Source organism: Oncorhynchus masou, chromosome 9 (genome assembly GCF_036934945.1).
Source record: "Oncorhynchus masou masou isolate Uvic2021 chromosome 9, UVic_Omas_1.1, whole genome shotgun sequence".
Lineage (NCBI taxonomy): Eukaryota > Metazoa > Chordata > Actinopteri > Salmoniformes > Salmonidae > Oncorhynchus > Oncorhynchus masou.
Window position 1 is genome coordinate 36009019 of NC_088220.1, and position 20463 is coordinate 36029481.

Sequence of the window (20463 nt, forward strand, 5' to 3'; positions counted from 1 at the left end):
AGGAGCAGGCTGCAAAACATTGAAATGCGTGGGCCAATGGATGACCGAATGGCAAGAGTTAGGCAGGAGGGGTGTCTCGACAGCTGCTAAAATCACTTCAGATTCACTGGAACGGAGCTATCTTTTCCAATTAATATTCATGTTTAGCACAGTCAACACTTCATTTTGTTACATATTTTGATACGATGAGGATGAGTCGGCAATGGCCTCTGCCTTTGTAGATGTTGCAATATCAATGCCAGAGAAAAGAGCCGGTATCCGCTTCACAGAGGAACTTGGGAACTCCTCAAATTGAAGATTTGGCTGTAAGTAGTCTGGCTAACTATTTTTTTCATTACCAATAGGCTACTCATCTCTTTCGATTAATGTGCAAGTAAATATGTTAAAGATCATGCTACAAGGTGATGGATATGCATTTTAAGACTCCCCCAGAACCTATCCCGATGGATTATTAACAGTGCATTTTAGTACACTCCAGTTCTATGTCTTCCGGACAGATAATGGAAACGCTTCGAACGGTGTTGGTCGCGCACTGCTCAAGGAAGTATCTTTAGGCTAAAAGATCTGAACACAGACGGGGGGCATCATTTCAGCATCCGATACTGCGACAATAAGGGAAACAAATAGCATACTTTTCATCAACATATGAGACGTTTTGAGACGCTAATATGAATACAACAATGGAGCACACTGGAATTGAAGAGGTAAACCAGACACACCAGCAGCACGAGCCCATCAGCTTTGGAATAGACCAGATTCTGAACAGCACGGACCAGTCCAGCAGCTGCATGCTGCCCAACCGAACCAGCGACACGGATTACACGCTTGCCCCAAACGTTTACACCAATGGCTATAACAGCGTCTATAACCCGGCCTGCTCTATGGCGGCTGGACTCGCAGGTTCCTATAACGTGAACATGAACATGAATGTCAGCATGAACATGAACGTTAACGTGAATGGTGGGAACGCCGGTGGTGTTATCAGGGTGCCAGCTCACAGACCCATGCCACCGAATCCACATCAGCCCCCGCCTACCCATCCACCTGGCTTCGCGGGTGGCATCACCTCAGTGACTTCAATGCCAAGTATGGGAAATGCAGCAAACTTTACCTTCCCGTGGATGGAGAGCAGTCGAAGGTTCGCAAAGGACAGACTCACTGGTAAGATTCATCTAAACTTCTGAAAATGTATGTTTCTGTAGACAACAAAAAAACATGTCACAAAATGGGAACATTGCTTCGTGGATTTCCCCATAGGCCTATCATACCTGATATATCCCTTTCAGTTGAAAAGAGGTTGAAACTTCAATATAATTCGTTTGAAAGTTCACATTTATTTGTTGTTTTTTTTCAGTTTAACCCACATCCTTGCAAGCAGGGCGTATGTCTAAGCAAAACATTTTAGCATCTTGACGCTGTCAATTAAGAAGGCATGGTAGGAAATTCTGTGACAGACTCATTTATCAAATCATATGTGCGACTGGGCATATGGCATGATGTGCGACTGGGCATATGGCATGAGGAATTCGATTTTACATCAAGGTCTGTCTATATGTATCATATTAGTTCATTTAAAAGGCAAATAAATACTTGCAGGTATTGTTAAGAATATATGTTGTGTACATTTGTATAATTATATGGTATAATGTCAGCCGTTAAGATTGGCTTTCCGTTTAATAGGAGGGAATAAATGTGATAAATCGCTGTCACCCTAATCAAAATGATAGCTCTCCATAGCCTACAAAATGTACGACATGATTTGAAGAGATTTCTCCCTTTCAAAATGCAATAGAACAGATACATTTCTGAAAATAAAATTCACCGTCCAACACCATCCGAAGAATTTTAATAATAACAACATCAATATCAATATACCTATAATACAATTACTAGGTTAACGCCAATAATTCTAACAATCATAATAATAATATCCTAATAATAATAGAAGAGAGTATTGTTGTTATTCGACTATTATTATTATTATTAGTAGTAGTAGTTATAGTAGTATTGCTTATTGTAGCAACCTAATAATAATATGACAATTTGCTATAATAACAACAATAAAAAACAACAGTTTTCTAGCTTATTATTATCATTATTAGGCCTATGATGCATTTACTTTTAGCGGCATATAGTAGCTAAGCTTTGCAGTTGTGGAAAATAGGCCTACTCTAGCTCCTTCCAATACAAAATGGGCCCTAAACTAGCGAGTCAGTTTACGACAAGGTAGGCATCCATGATGCCTGCCTGCAGGTGTGTTACGTAAATAATTCGTACCCTGATGAAGACAGCTTGGCTGTCGAAACGTTGGTAATTACATTTTTGCATCTGAGCTCCTAGAGTGTGCGGCTCTCTTTTATTTTCACGTACATAATTTGTGTCTGGGCTCTACTGGCCCATTTAAGCCTATAGTTGTGTATACAGACGACGATTAGAGAAGATAGCAACACTGTCACTATCAAATGACACACTTGTTAGGCGTTTTTGACATTTCCCTTTCCACGTTCAACGTCACGACAGTAAATACAAATAATCTATTCGTGTAGGTCTTGAATAAATGCAGTCTTATTTGAATATAACCGTATTCAACACACTGTTGAAAAAGTATCCAGTTATGTCCAACCTAAATGAACCATTGAAATAAAATAAAAAGGGAACATAACGGTGACAAATTCTATACAAACTTTGAAGCATGGCATTTAAACATGTAGCGTACGGCCCGACGTGTTTATTTCATCCATAAACCTTTGAATGTACGTTTATCTTCACCATTGGGGTGTCAAGGTAAATGAGATGACATTGCGAACGCTTCAGGTTTCGCCAGATGTATTGGCCTATATTTGTGACATTGGCAGGTGTAATGCATTATCTATCTACTATCATTCACATAAACACATTATTTTTGCTGTAGGCCTAAGCACAAATGTAATGGCATAATTTCTCTCACTCAAATTCAGATTTCTCGTAATTTCACGCGCTTTTAGTTTAAACTATCAGAAGACCCTATTATTGCGTATAATAGGCCTGTACAATTCAGGCGTTTAATCTGTAGAAGAAGAATTATTAAATGAAAGTATTGTGTCTGTGATTGTGAACAGGACTTAGGCCGTACTGTATATCAATGCCTGCAGCTCCTGAATCAGTTGACCAAAGCTTTTCTCGCATTTTGGGGAATTGGAAAGTGGCATTTGGTTCAAAATCATTTTTCACGTAGGCTCTAGGTGTCTGGTGTTTTCGATTAGCATAGAAAAGGGCACACCACAAAGGGTTGCATGGGCCATGATAGGCCTATAGGCCTAATGTTTAATATTTTCTAATTCGAGGAACATTTATTTTAACGATTAAGAGAAGAGAAGAACGTGGTAAATTAAATCCTAATTCGATGGCCAGCTTTTGGCCTGTACATATTACAATGACCATAACCTCAGCTCCCACTCGGCCGAGGTATGCGTTTTTCAGGCATGACGTCACCACAATAAAGACGAAAATAAGGATCATCATGTATTAGCCTTCATTAAATATTAACAATGCTATAGCTCTGCGCTTCCCTCATTAATTATTTAAACCAGAACAGATATGTGAACTATAAAATATATGGTGTAAATATGCGTACCTATTGTATTCATAGTCACAAAGGGCCTCTCGTTTAATTTAGTTTATCTTTGGTGTTGGTTATGTAGCCTCATTATTACCCAACAACAAACCTTTATTTTAAGTGAGCACTTTTTGTTATCATTTGTGATCAACCTTTGAGAAAAAGGCCTATCTTGAAAGTGCTTGAGGTATTTACGGTGTAGCCATTTGTCAACATTGTTTGAGACATTCATTTTTAAAATCACACATCGTAGGCTAATATTCGGATGTTTTTGCCATAGATTTCATTTGAGTTTAATATCATAGGTGCCTAATTGTATTTCCACCTTTAAAAATAATCACAAATAAATTCCTTTCGGGAACCCTGATAGGTCTACTAGGCTACAAATGATAGGACAATAGTTTTAGTTGCTGGATGGACTTAGTTCAGCATTCAGCGCCAGTCTTTTTGGTTGACATATCTTAAAATAATATCTCAAGTCGTAATGCGTTTCTCTGGATATTTGAAATAGACCTCTCCTTTTTTAAATAAATTATTCCCTTTCATATTGAATTGCAGCGCTGCATTTCACCGCAAGCGTCAAAGCAAGTGAAACAGCGAACAGGCCTAGAATTGGAGATGCGATATTCACAACAGACCGGACAGATTGGGAGGCGCTGAAAGGGAATAACACATGTTTTTATGTTAATTGACTTGGCAGTTTGAAAGTTTGAAAAAGCAGAGAAGTGCATAAACAGATGTGTCCCATCAAGTCAACAAACATAGTTGATCTTGTGGCTTTATAGGTTCTGTGGAAATTGTAGGCCCTTGGTCTGTTGTTAGTTTCATAGCAACATATTCTTACCACCAAAGCCATTTCAACTTTTACAAAATCTGCATGTATTACCACAAAAAATATATCCATGCTGTAATACACTATAGTCTTGAAGTGAGGTAACAAATACTACCAATCTATATCCCTATAATCAATGTATTTTGATGAGATTTCAGCATTAGGAGAGTTGATAAGTGGTTATCATTCTTTAGAAAACTATAAATACCTTAAAATAACGTGATGACATATAATTACACAAACCACGAACAGATATAACAGTTGTAATTACTATGTAATGTGTACTGCGATTACATTGCACCTGCTTGTTGTACCTGTGCAATGTCCCATGATGGCCAGTGAATTTAGAGCATGCCTTATGTTAATGCATAGAGTAAATCAAATTGTATTCCTGTAATAGTGTTCTATCTTAGTTAAAAATAATGACCTTCCTCACAAATATATAAATGTAATGATGGCTACAGTAATTGGATATTCATGGAAAAAGCCGTACTGTTTTTTCTGGAAGTTGGAAGAAGAATAGAATATTCTCAGCCAGTGTGGCAGGGGCAAGTGGCTCTGTTTTGCCTCACAGTGTAATAAATAGCAATATATGTTCATGTTATATTTCAATACCCCGGTAAGAATCCTTTACGGACATATTTATTAGATTGCTACGCATGTAATATCCGTAGTGGGGAAGAGAGGCGCTCTCACAGAAAGGTGTTATTAAGTATATTTGGCTTTATTATTTCTCCACGGTAGCATTTTATTTTTTGATATCCTTATGCTAAATCATATTACCCAGGCATCAGATTTAGTATTCTCCACCATTTCCTTTGTCATCCGTTGTAAAAAAAATACATTCTCACAGAATAATTCTTGCAATGTTTTCTTGAAAACAAGATACCCACCTTTCAAATAAAAATGAAATAAGATCATTGAATGAAATAAAAATGTATAACATTTAACCCTTTTGACCACATTCAATTTGAACTTTATGAAATACATTGATCTTGGGAATTGAATGGTGATGTGGTAGTCAAGTGAAATGTCCTATAGCCTCTGTGGCCATATTTGGGTTTTCTCAGTTATGGGAAACAGTATTTTCTTCAATGAATACAATTATTGTGGTAAGTGTTTGCGTGTAAACACTCTGACAACTTCTTGCAATATGGGCTGTAATTAAAAGCAATCACATCAAATTATAAAGCCTGTCACTGTAAAGAGGCTGAGGGCTAAATTTAACTAACTGCCTCGTTCCATAAATGTCTGCAGGTTTTGATAACAGACAGGTGTGTTCTGGGCTCTTGGCACACTGCTGCATTTAGTGGAATACTACTACACACTTGGCTCTTTATTTTGGAAGCTGGTCAAAACTAGCAACATCACAGACAAAGTCAAATTAAAACCTATTTTACAACTTCTAGACCTTTTGTCTTTTGTTCTATTTCCACATTAAATTAGTCAATCATCATCAATATGAATATTGGAATACCTTATGTCAGAATTAAAGTTAGGTTGAAGGGAACCTTTAGCATGTTCGACTGGATGACAGTCTGTTTGCGTGTTACTCTTGGGTTGCATATGAACGTGCTTGTACTGTATGTGCCTGGTCCATTAGCTGGTCCACAGATGGCCTGAAATAGAAGTCTAATGTGGTATTATCTGTACCCAGACCTGCATGTTGAGCCTGGAGCAGACCTGCGGGCTCCAAATGTGTGACCTATTAATCGAAACTCCTCAGGCAAAGAAGGGTTGGACCATCTATAGATTATACATATTGTTTTAAACACTTGTTCAACACTCAACACTTTGAGTCACTGCAAATGTATTGCAAATGTACCCAATTTACATTTTTTTAAGTATTGGAAAAAAAAATTGTGTGTATTTATTTATTTATACTGCCATTTAGGTTTATAATCAATCAGAGAGGTTGGGAGTGATTCAAAATGATTGTTGAGTGCATTATGTGGCTTATGTTTCATTTGTGTTTTCATCTCGAGTGCCTCTGTGGAAAATACATTTTGATTGCTCACACTGAATTCCTGGTTACTAAATTCTCAACACCGTAACATTGGTCCCCCCAGGACACACATGGAGATGTTTTCATATGCATTTTGGCTCCTGGTGAGCTCTCTGACAGAACTAGACACATAAACATACCGTAAGACAACAGCTTGTGAGGAACAGGGAAGCCTGCTTCCGATCCCTTAGACAGAAACATCTGTTTTTACAGGTTATGTTTGTATGACAATATGGCTTTAGAAAGGACTTATATCCAAACATATTATATTGCGTTTATGAATGTTCTGTTTACTCATGCCCGACACCAGGGGCGCAACTTTCACTGGGGACAGAGGGGACATGTCATCGTTGTCTTCACCCCCCCCCCCACGCTACAAATATAGCGTGTACATATCGACTAAGTTACTTTGTTTGGCTGGATAGCTTAAAAAGCTAACTGTAATGATTTGGCATCAAACCAAATGTGATACTTTTGGCCTAACCAATCAGTTTAATGGTCCTGAATGGTTCAGTTGGTAAAGCATGGGATTAGCAATGCCATGGCGTGGGTTCAATTCCCAGGGCCACCCAAATATGAAATCTATTCTCACATGACTGTAAGTTGCTTTGGATAAAGCATCTGCTAAATGGCATATGTTATATATAGTTATTGTACTAAATGACAAAAAAAAGACAAATGTAACAAATCCCCATCTTGACAAAATAGCAATAAGAGGTACTTCCAGAGTACCCCCACCCGACCCCCACAGCTCCATGTGGGTCCCTGACTGTGTCTCCCTTTCTTTAGCGGAGCAGGCAGAGGACAGACAAGCAGGAGACCCCAGTGGGAGGCCAGGAGCCCCCCCGGCCCTGCCAGGCCTCTGCCCTCTCCCCAAGGGGGACATCGGCAGGGTCCCTACCTGGAGCTCTATGGAGACATTAGCCAAACACTATTACCCCGAACTCGCTCACCTGCGAGACACCGGCCCATTTGCAGACTATCCCTTTCGAAAGGGTACTTGTCCAGGTGAGTCACTTCCCTGGTCTTCTTTTACATGTGTCTTTTATCTTGCCCTGGTTTGTCTTCTCATGGTTTCCATCAGGGGTGTTAAAATACCAAAATGCATAGCTAGGTCCATAGGACAACACTGTATGTACTGAAAAACTATGCATTTGTTATGAGAAAGGACTGTTTTCACCTTGTAATCATATTACAAAGGTCAATAGCCAGTGATGAATCATTAAATGTTGGCTAATTTCTAGTAAAAATAAATACAAACAGAGATGATGAAATGTTGAATTGAGTTAGGGATGGACAACATAATCACAATTATAATGAGTGATCATGCAAGCTAAATACATGGCAAAGAATGGTATATGTCAGAGAAGGATCTCACTTGACCAAGGTTCATCTCTGGAAAAACAAACTTTGTCTCTCTCTATCGCTCTCTCTCTCTCTCGCTCTCTCGCTCTCTTGCTCTCTCTCAGCAGCCCTTTCTCCCTTCTCGGTGACCCGGCGCATCGGCCACCCCTATCAGAACCGGACGCCACCCAAAAGAAAAAAGCCCCGCACCTCATTCAGCCGTGTGCAGATCTGCGAACTTGAGAAACGCTTTCACCGACAGAAATACCTGGCATCGGCAGAGCGCGCCACCCTGGCCAAGGCCCTGAAGATGACAGACGCACAGGTCAAAACTTGGTTCCAGAACAGGAGGACAAAATGGCGGTAGGGGCCCATTACAGCAACGCATTACAGCAACACACTTCTAGACATTCTTTAAGACAGTCTGTATCAACACTCTTAGTGTTGTTTTTTTTTATTGTCGCTTTTGGACATTTTTTATTTCAAGTTTCTTCCCCAAAACTGCTTTTCCTTTGATCATGCTGCCTTACGTTTTATGCATTTTGATACATCAGATTGATGCAGGAAGTGTCACAAAGTAACAACTAGGCAGCTGTTTAAATTAGAGTATGGTATACTATGTGAATTGCTTTGCTTGAGGCGAGCAAGCGTTTGGGATGCTTTAAAGGAATATTCTATGCGCCCAAGTCATTTTGTTGTGACAGGGAAACACCGTTTTTGCTTAGCTTAGCTCCTACTTGTTTTTTGGAAGCCAATTCCCTTGACCGACCAAGCACAATTAGCCCAGTTCTTAAAAGGTTCTCTGGAAAGATGCTGTCCAAAGCAATATTGACACGCTAGTCTGAATAATTGAGTGCATTGTCCATGGCCAAAACTCTTCCCCCTAACTCACACGGTTGTTTATGGTAATTTGAAATGAATGAGTGGACATTCAAATTATAATGCCTTTACTTTTATTTAACCTTTGATGACAAACAAGGAACTAAAGGAAATGCATATACTGTGGTAGTCATTCCTGTACATCTGAGTCATCTTGAATCATAGACTCTGTGATCAGATAGTGGTCATTCACTGAGATCCAACTGATCTGGCTGACCTTCACCTGATGTGGACAAGGATGTATTGTTATCCATATTGTGAACAGCACATGGGGTCGTAGGTCATTAAATGCCGTACGAAATCCAATAGCAATAATTGGATTCATGATGTGACTCACCTTTGACAAGCTGGCAAATTATGCATTTCAATACCAGGTGGAAGAGTAAAGCCTGGGATCTTATTTCTATAGGTATTTATGTGCCAGGCATCAACACAGGCCATGTTTTCTACAGAAACATGAAAAAAAAGAATGGATAAATGGCATATCATGAATAACCAGGGAATTGGCTAACTCACTTTCCTAATTTCCAAGCTAGTTTTGGTGTGATTTTTTATATTTCCCCATAGTGTGTTGATAGGATGTGCATGAAAGATGTATTTGTGTCACAGCTACGCTAGTAACAAGCAAATGATCAAATGAACAGCAGCGCAATCAGATTACGATAATGTAGTTAACAATAACGTGTGGCTAATGGAAGGAGGATGGTGTGTATAAAACAATATTTTAGAGGTGTTTTTCTGACTGTGCTGCACATGCAGTCCTAACCATCACATGGACACTATATATACAAAAGAATGTGGACACTCCTTCAAATGAGTGGAATCGTATATTTCAGCCACACTCGTTGCTGACAGGTGTATAAAATCTAGCACACCGCCATTGTAATGATTTTCTATAGGTGAAAGAGAGTCGGACCAAAATGCGGCGTGGCTATTGTGATTCATATTTTAATGAAACAAGGAAAAACACGAATCAATACGAAAACAACAAACGTAACACGAAAACCGAAACAGCCTATACTGGCGCAAACTAACACACGACAGAAACAAGGACATAAGGACAATCACCCACGAAACACTCAAAGAATATGGCTGCCTAAATATGGTTCTCAATCAGAGACAACGATAAACACCTGCCTCTGATTGAGAACCACTTCAGACAGCCATAGACTAAGCTAGAACACCCCACTAAGCCACAATCCCAATACCTATGAAAAAACCCAAATACAAAACACACCACATACAAAAACCCATGTCACACCCTGGCCTGACCAAATAGATAAAGAAAACACAAAATACTAAGACCAGGGCGTGACAGCCATGCAATCTCCATAGACAAACATTGGCAGTAGAATGACCTTACTGAAGAGATCAATGACTTTCCATGTGGCACCGTCATAGGATTCCACCTTTCCAACAAGTCAGTTTGTAAAATTTCTGCTCTGCTAGTGCTGTCCCGGTCAATTTTAAGTGCTGGGATCACAAGCTCACAGAATAGGACCGAGGTGTATAAAAATTGTCTGTTCTCGGTTGCAACACTCACTACCGAGTTCCAAACTGCCTTTGGAAGCAACATCAGCACAATAACTGTTCATCGGGAGCTTTATTAAATGGGTTTCCATGGCCGAGCAGCCTAAGATTACAATGTGCAATGCCAAGCTTTGGCTGGAGTGGTGTAAATCTCGCCGCCATTGGACTCTGGAGCAACTGTAAAGTATGGTGGAGGAGGAATAATGGTCTGGGGCTGTTTTTCATGTTTCTGGCTAGGCCCCTTAAATCCAGTGAAGTGAAATCTTAACACTTCAGCATACAATGACATTCTAGATGATTCTGTGCTTCCAACTTTGTGGCAACAGTTTGGGGGAGGGCCTTTCCTGTTTCAGCATGACAATGCGCTCAAAGCGAGGTCCATACAGAAATGGTTTGTTGAGATTGGTGTGGAAGAACTCATCGCCCAACATCCGTGCCCGACCTCACTAATGCTCTTGTGGCTGAATGGAAGCAAGTCCCCGCAGCAGTGGTCCATCATCTAGTGGAAAGCCTTCCCAGAAGAGTGGAGGCTGTTATAGCAGCAAAGGCGAGACCAACTCCATATTAATGCCCATGATTTTGGAATGAGATGTTCGACGAGCAGGTGTCCATCCACATGCTTTTGGTCATGTAGTGTACATACAGCATAATATCCATGTAAGAATGACATACATCCAGGGCCGTAACCAGAATCTGAGTTGTAGTGAGTCGATCTACAAACACGTAAAGCTATGTTCGAATACTCATACTAACCACACTAACCACGCTATTTGTGATGTAAACTGAGTATGTAGTATGCTTATTGGTCATAGTATGGATAGAGTTAGTATGCCATAAGTTCCCGGGTGTCGTACTACATTCGTCAAAATATGAAGTGTACAAGCAGTGGACACTATTTCCGTGATTTTCGGGCCCGTATTGCAATTTTTCAGAAAATGGGCTTGGCATCACATTGTTTTCAGGTTTGAAGAAAATGGCGGAAAATATGCAGCCGAAGTCCGACGAGAACGGATACAAATTCATTGCTTTAACTAATTATGACAAATCTTAAGAAAATGTTGAGCAATGTAATAAAGTAGTGACTTTTCAAATAAGTTACGCTACACGTTATGTTGGCTGACAATTTGTTGGCTACACTATCCTTTTGAACTGCAGGGCATATCAGCATTAGCTACCGGTATGTTAGCTAGCTACCTAACGTTAGTTGGCTACTAAAACATTGAATTTGCCAGTATATTAACTATATGCTATCTAACCAACTTCCCAACGTTTATTGACTTGATTATTTGTGTCATTCTTAGCTAGGTGGTATAGTCGTTGTGTGTTCTCAATGGACATGAGTTCACTCTGGCTATTTACTCCGATTTCAGAGCACTCTCCCAGAGTGCAGAATAACTGATGAATTTCTGAATGCTCAACACCTGTTGAATATGGCCGGTGTCAGTAACCAGTTAGCAAGAGGGGGCATAGCAACATCATCAACTTCCGATAGGCAGGCGTAGCGCTAGTATGTACAATTGAAAGGATACCGTTCATTTACAGTATACTACAAAAAAAAAATAATAATAATTATTTCACCTTTATTTAACCAGGTAGGCTAGTTGAGAACAAGTTCTCATTTGCAACTGCGACCTGGCCAAGATAAAGCATAGCAATGTGAACAGACAACACAGAGTTACACATGGAGTAAACAATTAACAAGTCAATAACACAGTAGAAAAAAGGGGAGTCTATATACATTGTGTGCAAAAGGCATGAGGAGGTAGGCGAATAATTACAATTTTGCAGATTAACACTGGAGTGATAAATGATCAGATGGTCATGTACAGGTAGAGATATTGGTGTGCAAAAGAGCAGAAAATAAATAAATAAAAACAGTATGGGGATGAGGTAGGTGAAAATGGGTGGGCTATTTACCAATAGACTATGTACAGCTGCAGCAGGACTGTCGGTTAGCTGCTCAGATAGCAGATGTTTGAAGTTGGTGAGGGAGATGAAAGTCTCCAACTTCAGGGATTTTTACAATTCGTTCCAGTCACAGGCAGCAGAGTACTGGAACGAAAGGCGGCCAAATGAGGTGTTGGCTTTAGGGATGATCAGTGAGATACACCTGCTGGAGCGCGTGCTACGGATGGGTGTTGCCATCGTGACCAGTGAACTGAGATAAGGCGGAGCTTTACCTAGCATGGACTTGTAGATGACCTGGAGCCAGTGGGTCTGGCGACGAATATGTAGCGAGGGCCAGCCGACTAGAGCATACAAGTCGCAGTGGTGGGTGGTATAAGGTGCTTTAGTGACAAAACAGATGGCACTGTGTTAAACTGCATCCAGTTTGCTGAGTAGAGTGTTGGAAGCAATTTTGTAGATGACATCGCCGAAGTCGAGGATCGGTAGGATAGTCAGTTTTACTAGGGTAAGTTTGGCGGCGTGAGTGAAGCAGGCTTTGTTGCGGAATAGAAAGCCGACTCTTGATTTGATTTTCGATTGGAGATGTTTGATATGAGTCTGGAAGGAGAGTTTACAGTCTCGCCAGACACCTAGGTACTTATAGATGTCCACATATTCAAGGTCGGAACCATCCAGGGTGGCGATGCTAGTCGGGCGTGCGGGTGCAGGCAGCGATCGGTTGAAAAGCATGAATTTGGTTAATTAACTAATAGTATATAGTATGTAGTATATACTCATTAAGTATGTAGTATACAGTAGGTTAGTATGGGTATTCAAACACAGCTATAGCCTATTAGCTATACAATTAGCCGCTACATATTAACTGACATAAATTCAGCACCGGGATTAAAAGGTATAATTTAATATGTACAGAGGGATCTGTTAACAGAAAAAGTATTTTAATAATAACAAAAAGTAAACAAATGAGTTTGTTTTACAGATTTTTTGTTGTTGCAATTTAAAGCTATTTTCCTGCAATTCTATACATTTTGCCATTCCTTCAGGAAGTATTCATACGCATTGACTTGTTCCAAATTTAGTTGTGTTACAGCCTGAATTCAAAATGGATGAAAAAAAAGACAATTCCACTTATCTACACACAATACCCCATAATGACAAAGTGAAAACATGTTTTGAAAAATCTAATTTACATAAGTATGTACACCCCTGAGTCAATACTTTGTAGAAGCACCTTTGGCAGCAATTATAGCTGTGAGTCTTTCTGGGTAAGTTTCCAAAATTTGTCCATTATTATTTTCAAAATTCTTCAAGCTCTGTCAAATTGGTTGTTGATCGTTGATAGGTTATAGTCCTGCTGAAAGGTGAACTAATCTTCCAGTGTTTGGTGGAAAGCAGACTGAACCAGGTTTTCCTCTAAGATTTTTCCTTTGCTTAGCTCCATTCCATACATTTTTTTTATCTTGAAAAACTTCCCAGTCCTTAACCATTACAAATATATCCATAACATGATGCAGCCATCTACAGTATATGCTTGAAAATATGGAGAGTGGTACTCAGTAATGTGTTGTATTGGATTTGCCCCAAATGTAACACTTTGTATTCAGGACAAAATGTGAACTGCTTTGACACATTTACTAGTTTAGTGCCTTGTTGCAAATAGGATGCATGTTTTGGAACATTTTTTATTTTGTACAGGCTTCCTTCTTTTCACTCTATCAATTAGGTTAGTATTGTGGGGTAACCACAATGTTGTTGATCCATCCTCAGTTTTCTCCTATTACAGGTATTAATATCTGTAACTGATTGAAAGTCACCATTGGCCTCATGGTGAAATCCCTGAGCGGGTTCCTTCCTCTCTGACAACTGAGTTAGGAAGGACGCCTGCATCTTTGTAGTGACTGGGTGTATTGATACACCATCCAAGTGTAATTAATAGCTTCACCATGCTCAAAGGGATATTCAATGTCTGTTTTTTTTTACCAATAGGTGCAACCTGGTCTCAGAGCATTTCGTATTATTCTGTATGTAAATCCGAGAAACTACTTTAGTATTATATATAACGTTTCGAATGGAATGTATTAATTTACCCCATAATGACAAAGCAAAAACATGTTTTAGAGATTTTTTCAAATGATCACATTTACATAAGTATTCAGACGCTTTACTCAGTACCTTGTTGAACCACATTTGGCAGTGATTACAGAATTGAGTACACCTGCATTTGGGGAGTTTATCCCATTCTTTTCTGCACATCCTCTCAAATTCTGTCAGGTTTGATGGGGAGCGTTGCTGCACAACTATTTTCAGGTCTCTCCAGAGATGTTCAATAGGGTTCAAATCCAGGTTCTGGCTAGGCCACTCCAGGACATTGAGAGACTTGTCCCGAAGCCACTCCTGCGGTGTCTTGGTTGTGTGCTTAGGGTCGTTGTCCTGTTGGAAGGTGAACCTTTTTCCCAGTCTGAGGTCCTGAACGTTCTGGAGCAGATTTTCATCAAGGACCTCTCTGTAATTTTCTCTGTTCATCTTTCCCCGATTCTGACTAGTCTCCCAGTCCCTGCCGCTGAAAAACATCCCCACAGCATAATGCTGCCACCTCCCTTCACTGTAGGGATGGTGCCAGGTTTCCTCCAGACATGAAGCTTGGCATTCACACCAAAAAGTTCAATCTTGGTTTCATCAGACTCAAGAATCTTATTTCTCATGGTCTGAAAGTCTTTAGGTGCCTTTTCGCCAACTCAAAGCGGGCTGCCATGTGCCTTTTACTGAGGAGTGGCTTCCGTCTGGCCACTTCACCATAAAGGCCCGATTGGTTGATGGTTGTCCATCTGGAAGGTTCTCCCATCTCCACAGAGGAACTCTGGAGCTCTGTCAGAGTGACCATTGGATTCTTGGTCACCTCCCTGACCAAGGCCCTTCTCCCCCGATTTTGCTCAGTTTGGCCAGGCAGCCAGCCTTATGAAGAATTTTGGTAGTTCCAAACGTCTTCCACTTAGGAATAATGGAGACCACTGTATTTTTGGGGACCTTAAATGCTGCATACATTTTTGGTATCTTCCACAGATCTGTTGCCTCAACACATTCCTGTCTCGGAGCGCTACGGACAATTCCTTCGACCTCATGGCTTGGTTCTTGCTCTGACATGCACTGTCAACTGTGGGACATTAGAGAGACAGGTGTGTGCCTTTGAAAATCTGATCCAATCAATTGAATTTACAAATCAGGTGGACTCCAATCAAGTTGTAGAAACATGTCAAGGATGATCAATGGAAACAGGATGCACATGAACTCAGTTTTGAGTCTCATAGCAAAAGGTCTGAATAAATAATAAGGTATTTATGTTTTTTGACTAGGCAAGTCAGTTAAGAACAAATTCTTATTTTCAATGACGACCTAGGAACAGTGGGTTAACTGCCTGTTCAGGGGCAGAACGACAGATTTGTACCTTGTCAGCTCGGGGATTTGAACTTGCAACCTTGGGGTTACTAGTCCAACGCTCTAACCACTAGGCTAACATGCCTTCCCATGATACATACATTTGCTAAAGTTTCAAAATCATGTTTTCATTTTTGTCATCATTGTGTATTGTGTGTAGATTGATGGGGGGGAATTTGAATTTAATACATTTTAGAATAAGGCTGTAATGTAACGAAATGTGGAAAAAGTCAAGATTACTTTCCGAATGCACTGTATGTTAAAAATTCTAACTAGGTGGCTAACGTTAGCTAGGCTAGGTGTTAGCTAGGCTAGGTGACACATTAAGGTTAGGGCTTGGGGAAGGGTTACCTGAAAGGGTTAAGGTTAGGTTTAGGATTAGGCTGAAGGGTTAAGTAGTTGCAAAGTAGCTAAAAAGTAGTACGTAGTTGTATAGTTACTAATTAGCTAAAATGCTAAAGTTGTCAGTGATGAGATTCAAACTGACAACCCAAGTAGTTGCAAAGTAGCTAAAAAGTAGCTAAAAAGTAGTTAAAAAGTTGCTAATTAGTTAAAATGCTAAAGTTGTCCGTGATGAGATGCGAACTCGCAAACTTTAGGTTGCTAGAGGTTCACATTATCTGTATTATGTAGCCATACCAAACTTAACTTAACTTAACATATCATACTAATTTGAGTGTCCCAGGTTTACTTTTACTATGTTATGTCTAATCTATGAGACCAGGCTTATAGGTGGCCTTCTTGGTGTGGCATTGGAACACCTCCCTGGTTTTTGTGGTTGAATCTGTGTTTGAAATTCATTGCTCAATTGAGGGACCTTACAGATAATTGTATGAGTGGGATACGGAGATGAGATAGTCATTCAAAAATCATGTAGTCCATGCAACTCATTATGTGACTTGTAAAGCAAATGTTTACTCCGGAACTTATTTAGGCTTGCCATAACAAAGGGGTTGAATACTTATTGACTCAAAACATTTCAGCTTTCATTTTTAATAAATTTACAAAAATCAATTGGGGCCCCCTGGAGGTCAGGGCCCCTGGGCATGTGCCCTGCGTGCCCGGTTGGTAATTCAGCCATGATTATTAGCTTAGATCGCTGGCTAGACTAACTAGACAAATTTACCAATTACATTTTTTTTATTGACATGGGCTAATTCAGTGACTGTCAGTGAGTGACAAATAACAAGAGGAAAACTGCTGAAGTTTTGAAATAGCACCTTGTGTATTCTAACTTTTAACAGTAAGTTGAGACCCCAACTGAGTCCCCTTGGTGTCCTCATATGTAGTTACGACATACATCATTGTAAAAAAATAAAATTGTTTCCATCATAATTAATTAATGGTAATCTAAAATAATTAAGGGTTAAAATTAAATTATAAAGTAATATAATCATGTTTATATATAGTAGTTATTATAAAGTAGTTGTTTTGATCAATGTCACTTTTTGAGGGCATTTAACACATATTTCAGGAAGTATCTGGCTTTTTGCTTTTGAAAGTAGGATTTATGATGACATGAATATGAATATTTAGGCAATGTTTTGACAACAACAAAAAAATATCTTCTTCCCACTGTGGAACCAGGAGACAGACAGCTGAGGAGCGCGAAGCAGAGAGACAGCAGGCCAACCGTCTGATGCTGCAGCTCCAACAGGAGGCCTTTCAGAAGACCCTGAGCCAGCCCCTGCAGCAGGACCCCTTGTGCCTGCACAACTCCTCCTTGTACGCCCTACAGAACCTACAGCCCTGGGCGGAGGACAACAAGGTGACCTCCGTCACCTCCCTGGCATCTGTGGTCTGACTGACCGTGTGTGTGTGCGTGCATGTGTGTGTGTCGGGGGGAATGGTGTGTGTGCATATGTGTAATTCATAATAAGAATATAATAGTAATGTTGAGGATTTTTCTAAATGTGGGTGGGCCATTTGTTGGGGAGGCACCACATATCTACAGGAGACATATGCACATAAAAATGCATTTTATGCAGACTTTTGCATTGTGGAATTGTACAGTGATAGGTTTTGTTATTTAACGTGCATAACAACCGACAATAAGGACAAGGAGGAAACCTATAGTATATGACGTTTTCTCTATGTATTTCTTTATAAACCACGTATTCTCTTTTATAGATCATATGTGGACTTCTTGGCGTGGACAGACATACATTTAGTTCCACTGAAATGGACAATGATCAATGAGTCTTCTAAGTTTTTTCAGACCTGATTCTGTCAAGTAATTTTCCTACCTTACACTAGATTTTCACTCTCCCTTCAGCTGTCGGTCTAAACAGAGGACGGAGCTAAATCCTACCTGAAATCTAACGGACACATCAGTAGATGCCTACCATCAAGACTGTCCTGTTGCCAACAGGGAAGCACTGACTCTCAGCCATATGGCAACAAAACTGGATCTGATTCCTTTAACTGGATCGGATTCCTCTAACTGGATCTGATTCCTTTGCGTTTGGCTTTGTACAATGTAGTAATGCATGTTTCCGATATTTCTGTGTGCACTTGGAATTGCCGTTGAAGTCACCAGCTTTCCAGGTGGATCCCTTCCCTGACTGCAGTTTGCAAGTGGTATTGTGGAATATCTCTTCGAGGATTCCTCATAACTTACTACATTTAAAGGTGTTTTATATTAAATGATATCGTGACTTTTTGAAAAGATGATCAAAATTGAAAGCCTCTTTTGTTGTTGTGTCTTGTGGTTTCTTTTACCAGAAAGGATAACTGCATAATTTCACAAAATCACACCTCCTAAACTAAGAGTGTCCTTTACTCTAACAACCTAATGTTGTTGATTATTACACACTTATTTACATCTTTCAGTGTTACTCTTTCATTTCAATATTCCATCCTTTATGACAACTTCCTTTCCATAGCCAAACCAGCAGGGCATGTTTCAGATAACACCAGAAAAGGCTGTATAAAGTTTTAAACAGCATGCTTTTATCAGTAAAGTGAGTGTTAATACAGTATATACAATTTAGTGCAACAATGGTTTTTGTGAGATTTCTTGGATGCTATCGATGTAATGATTAGCCTAACTCAACACATTTTCTGGGAAACGAGGCCCAGGTGGGAGGTTTTCTGAACAGTTTGTTCTAAAACGCTAGACCTTGTGGGTAGAACAGTGTCGGTGATGTCTGTGAACCATGTCCACCCATAAACTGAACAGTCATCAACATCCAATATCATCCATGTCAAGTCAAAACAAAAAGGTCCTATTTGAAGGCACAAAACACTGCTAATCTAGATAGATATCTAGGGTGGGGCATATATAACTGCATTTCTCTTGTATGTAAAGGAGCTTCACTCTCTCTACTTCACATAGATCACAGATGGTTGCCCAAACCAGGAAGTAGTACTTTTCAATTGTTCAGTGTTCCCATGTTGTACTGTTTACAAAAAGTCCATACAATGCATCAGTCATTGATATCAAGAGAATCTGGAGAACCTTCCTAGTTGAAAACAACTGTCAGCCACCCTTACTGTGCAGAGATGGCATGTTTTTTCAGTTTCGAGGACGTCTCACCTGGTTGAGATCCTGTCAACTGCAGGCAGTTGTCCAGGTGACGCCTACTCAACCCCCATTTCCTCTGCCCAGACCTTGGGCCTCTTTCATCCTGTTGTCTCCAATGCCATGAAGACGTGACTTGGCCCATTTTACAAAAATTCCTCAGCCTTACTGTTTTCTAAACCATGCACTGTGTTTTGCTACAGGTGCTTAAAGAGCCTGAGTGTGTGTTTTAAAAAACATTTTTTTTACCTCTCCGACAAATATAGCCTTATCAGTTTCCAATCAAATGTCTCCACACAAAAACAAGTTTTGAAACCAAAATATACATCACATGTTATAAGTTTCACTCTAGCATTGTATATTCATTAATTTTCGAGTTTTCGTAAAAGTGTATTGAAAGCAAAAAACTACATGGTCAGTTGTGATTTTGGATCCATTTACAGAATAAAAGGCCTATATAAAAAACCTGTTTTGGATACCATACCAGCATTCACCCAACCTCTTTGGCTGCCTTTGTGTAAATGAAACCTGTTAATAGACAAACACATAAACAAGTGGTTCACACTGAGAGAAGTATCGAAGACCTCGTTTAATTTTTGAATTTGTTCCAACACTCAATCTGCTGAGCGTGTGACGAAACCCCAAACCTTATGTTACGGTTTAGTTTCTTTGTCCTCTGCCTCAACCGTCAATGGGATCCGGCGTCTTTAGTAGAATGTATGAATTGAAAATACTTATGAATGACTCACAAATGTTTTGCATTGAAGATTTGCTTCGGTGGGAAGAAGTCAACACACATCAAAGATAAACCAATCCGTAGGTCTCACAGGAGATTGGGATCTTTATTGTTTTCTTTTCAACAGATATAATTTGTGAAAAATGTTTGAGGCTTTTACTTTGTCCTGAACTAAAGTATTAAGAATAGGATCACAATAATATTACATCCAAATGGATTTATGTTTATCAAACTAAATGGATTTATTCAAGTATTACAAGTTGGGGCTCTCCTGAAGGTATATGTAGCTATCTACTAAGGGCATGTGTACAGTGAGCATGTTGTCACCAACCCAGAGAAATAAGTAGCACTGGCTTTCAGTGTTTTTTTTAAACACACAAAGACAAGCTAGCCTACTGTATCATATGATATTTTACGTAAAATGGAATCTGACATGTGGGATGGAGGAGTCACCTTGAGGTAGTGACAGTAGTTTTTGTGGCATCAGTCCAGAGTTACCTGATCGTGCTGACACAAGTACTCTTATGATTCAGAGGGCGCCTGGAAGAAAAACTGTTGATTGAGTGCAGGGGCCATGTATCACCTGTATAAAGGGCTCTTGAGACAAGCCAGAGCAGACTTTGCTGCACAAACAAGACTTCAAACCACATGCATGAAAAGCCGCCATTCCTTGATACGG

The 20463-nt window shown here is 39.8% G+C and overlaps 1 protein-coding gene across 4 annotated transcripts; it reads left to right on the forward strand.

The window, feature by feature from the left end:
- The first annotated feature begins 213 nt into the window (after nucleotides 1-213).
- On the forward strand, nucleotides 214-18039 carry LOC135545949 (T-cell leukemia homeobox protein 1-like). Of its 4 annotated transcripts, none has more exons than XM_064973952.1 (5): nucleotides 214-1161; nucleotides 7222-7440; nucleotides 7902-8139; nucleotides 17113-17293; nucleotides 17656-18039. In XM_064973952.1, the coding sequence occupies exons 1-5, from the start codon at nucleotides 669-671 to the stop codon at nucleotides 17722-17724; spliced, it is 1200 nt and encodes a 399-aa protein (XP_064830024.1). In that variant the 5' UTR covers nucleotides 214-668; the 3' UTR covers nucleotides 17725-18039. The 4 variants fall into 4 exon arrangements, with proteins under 4 accessions (XP_064830024.1, XP_064830026.1, XP_064830025.1 ...); XM_064973954.1 differs by having other exon boundaries at nucleotides 17801-18039; XM_064973953.1 differs by having other exon boundaries at nucleotides 7905-8139.
- The last annotated feature ends 2424 nt before the right edge of the window (nucleotides 18040-20463 follow it).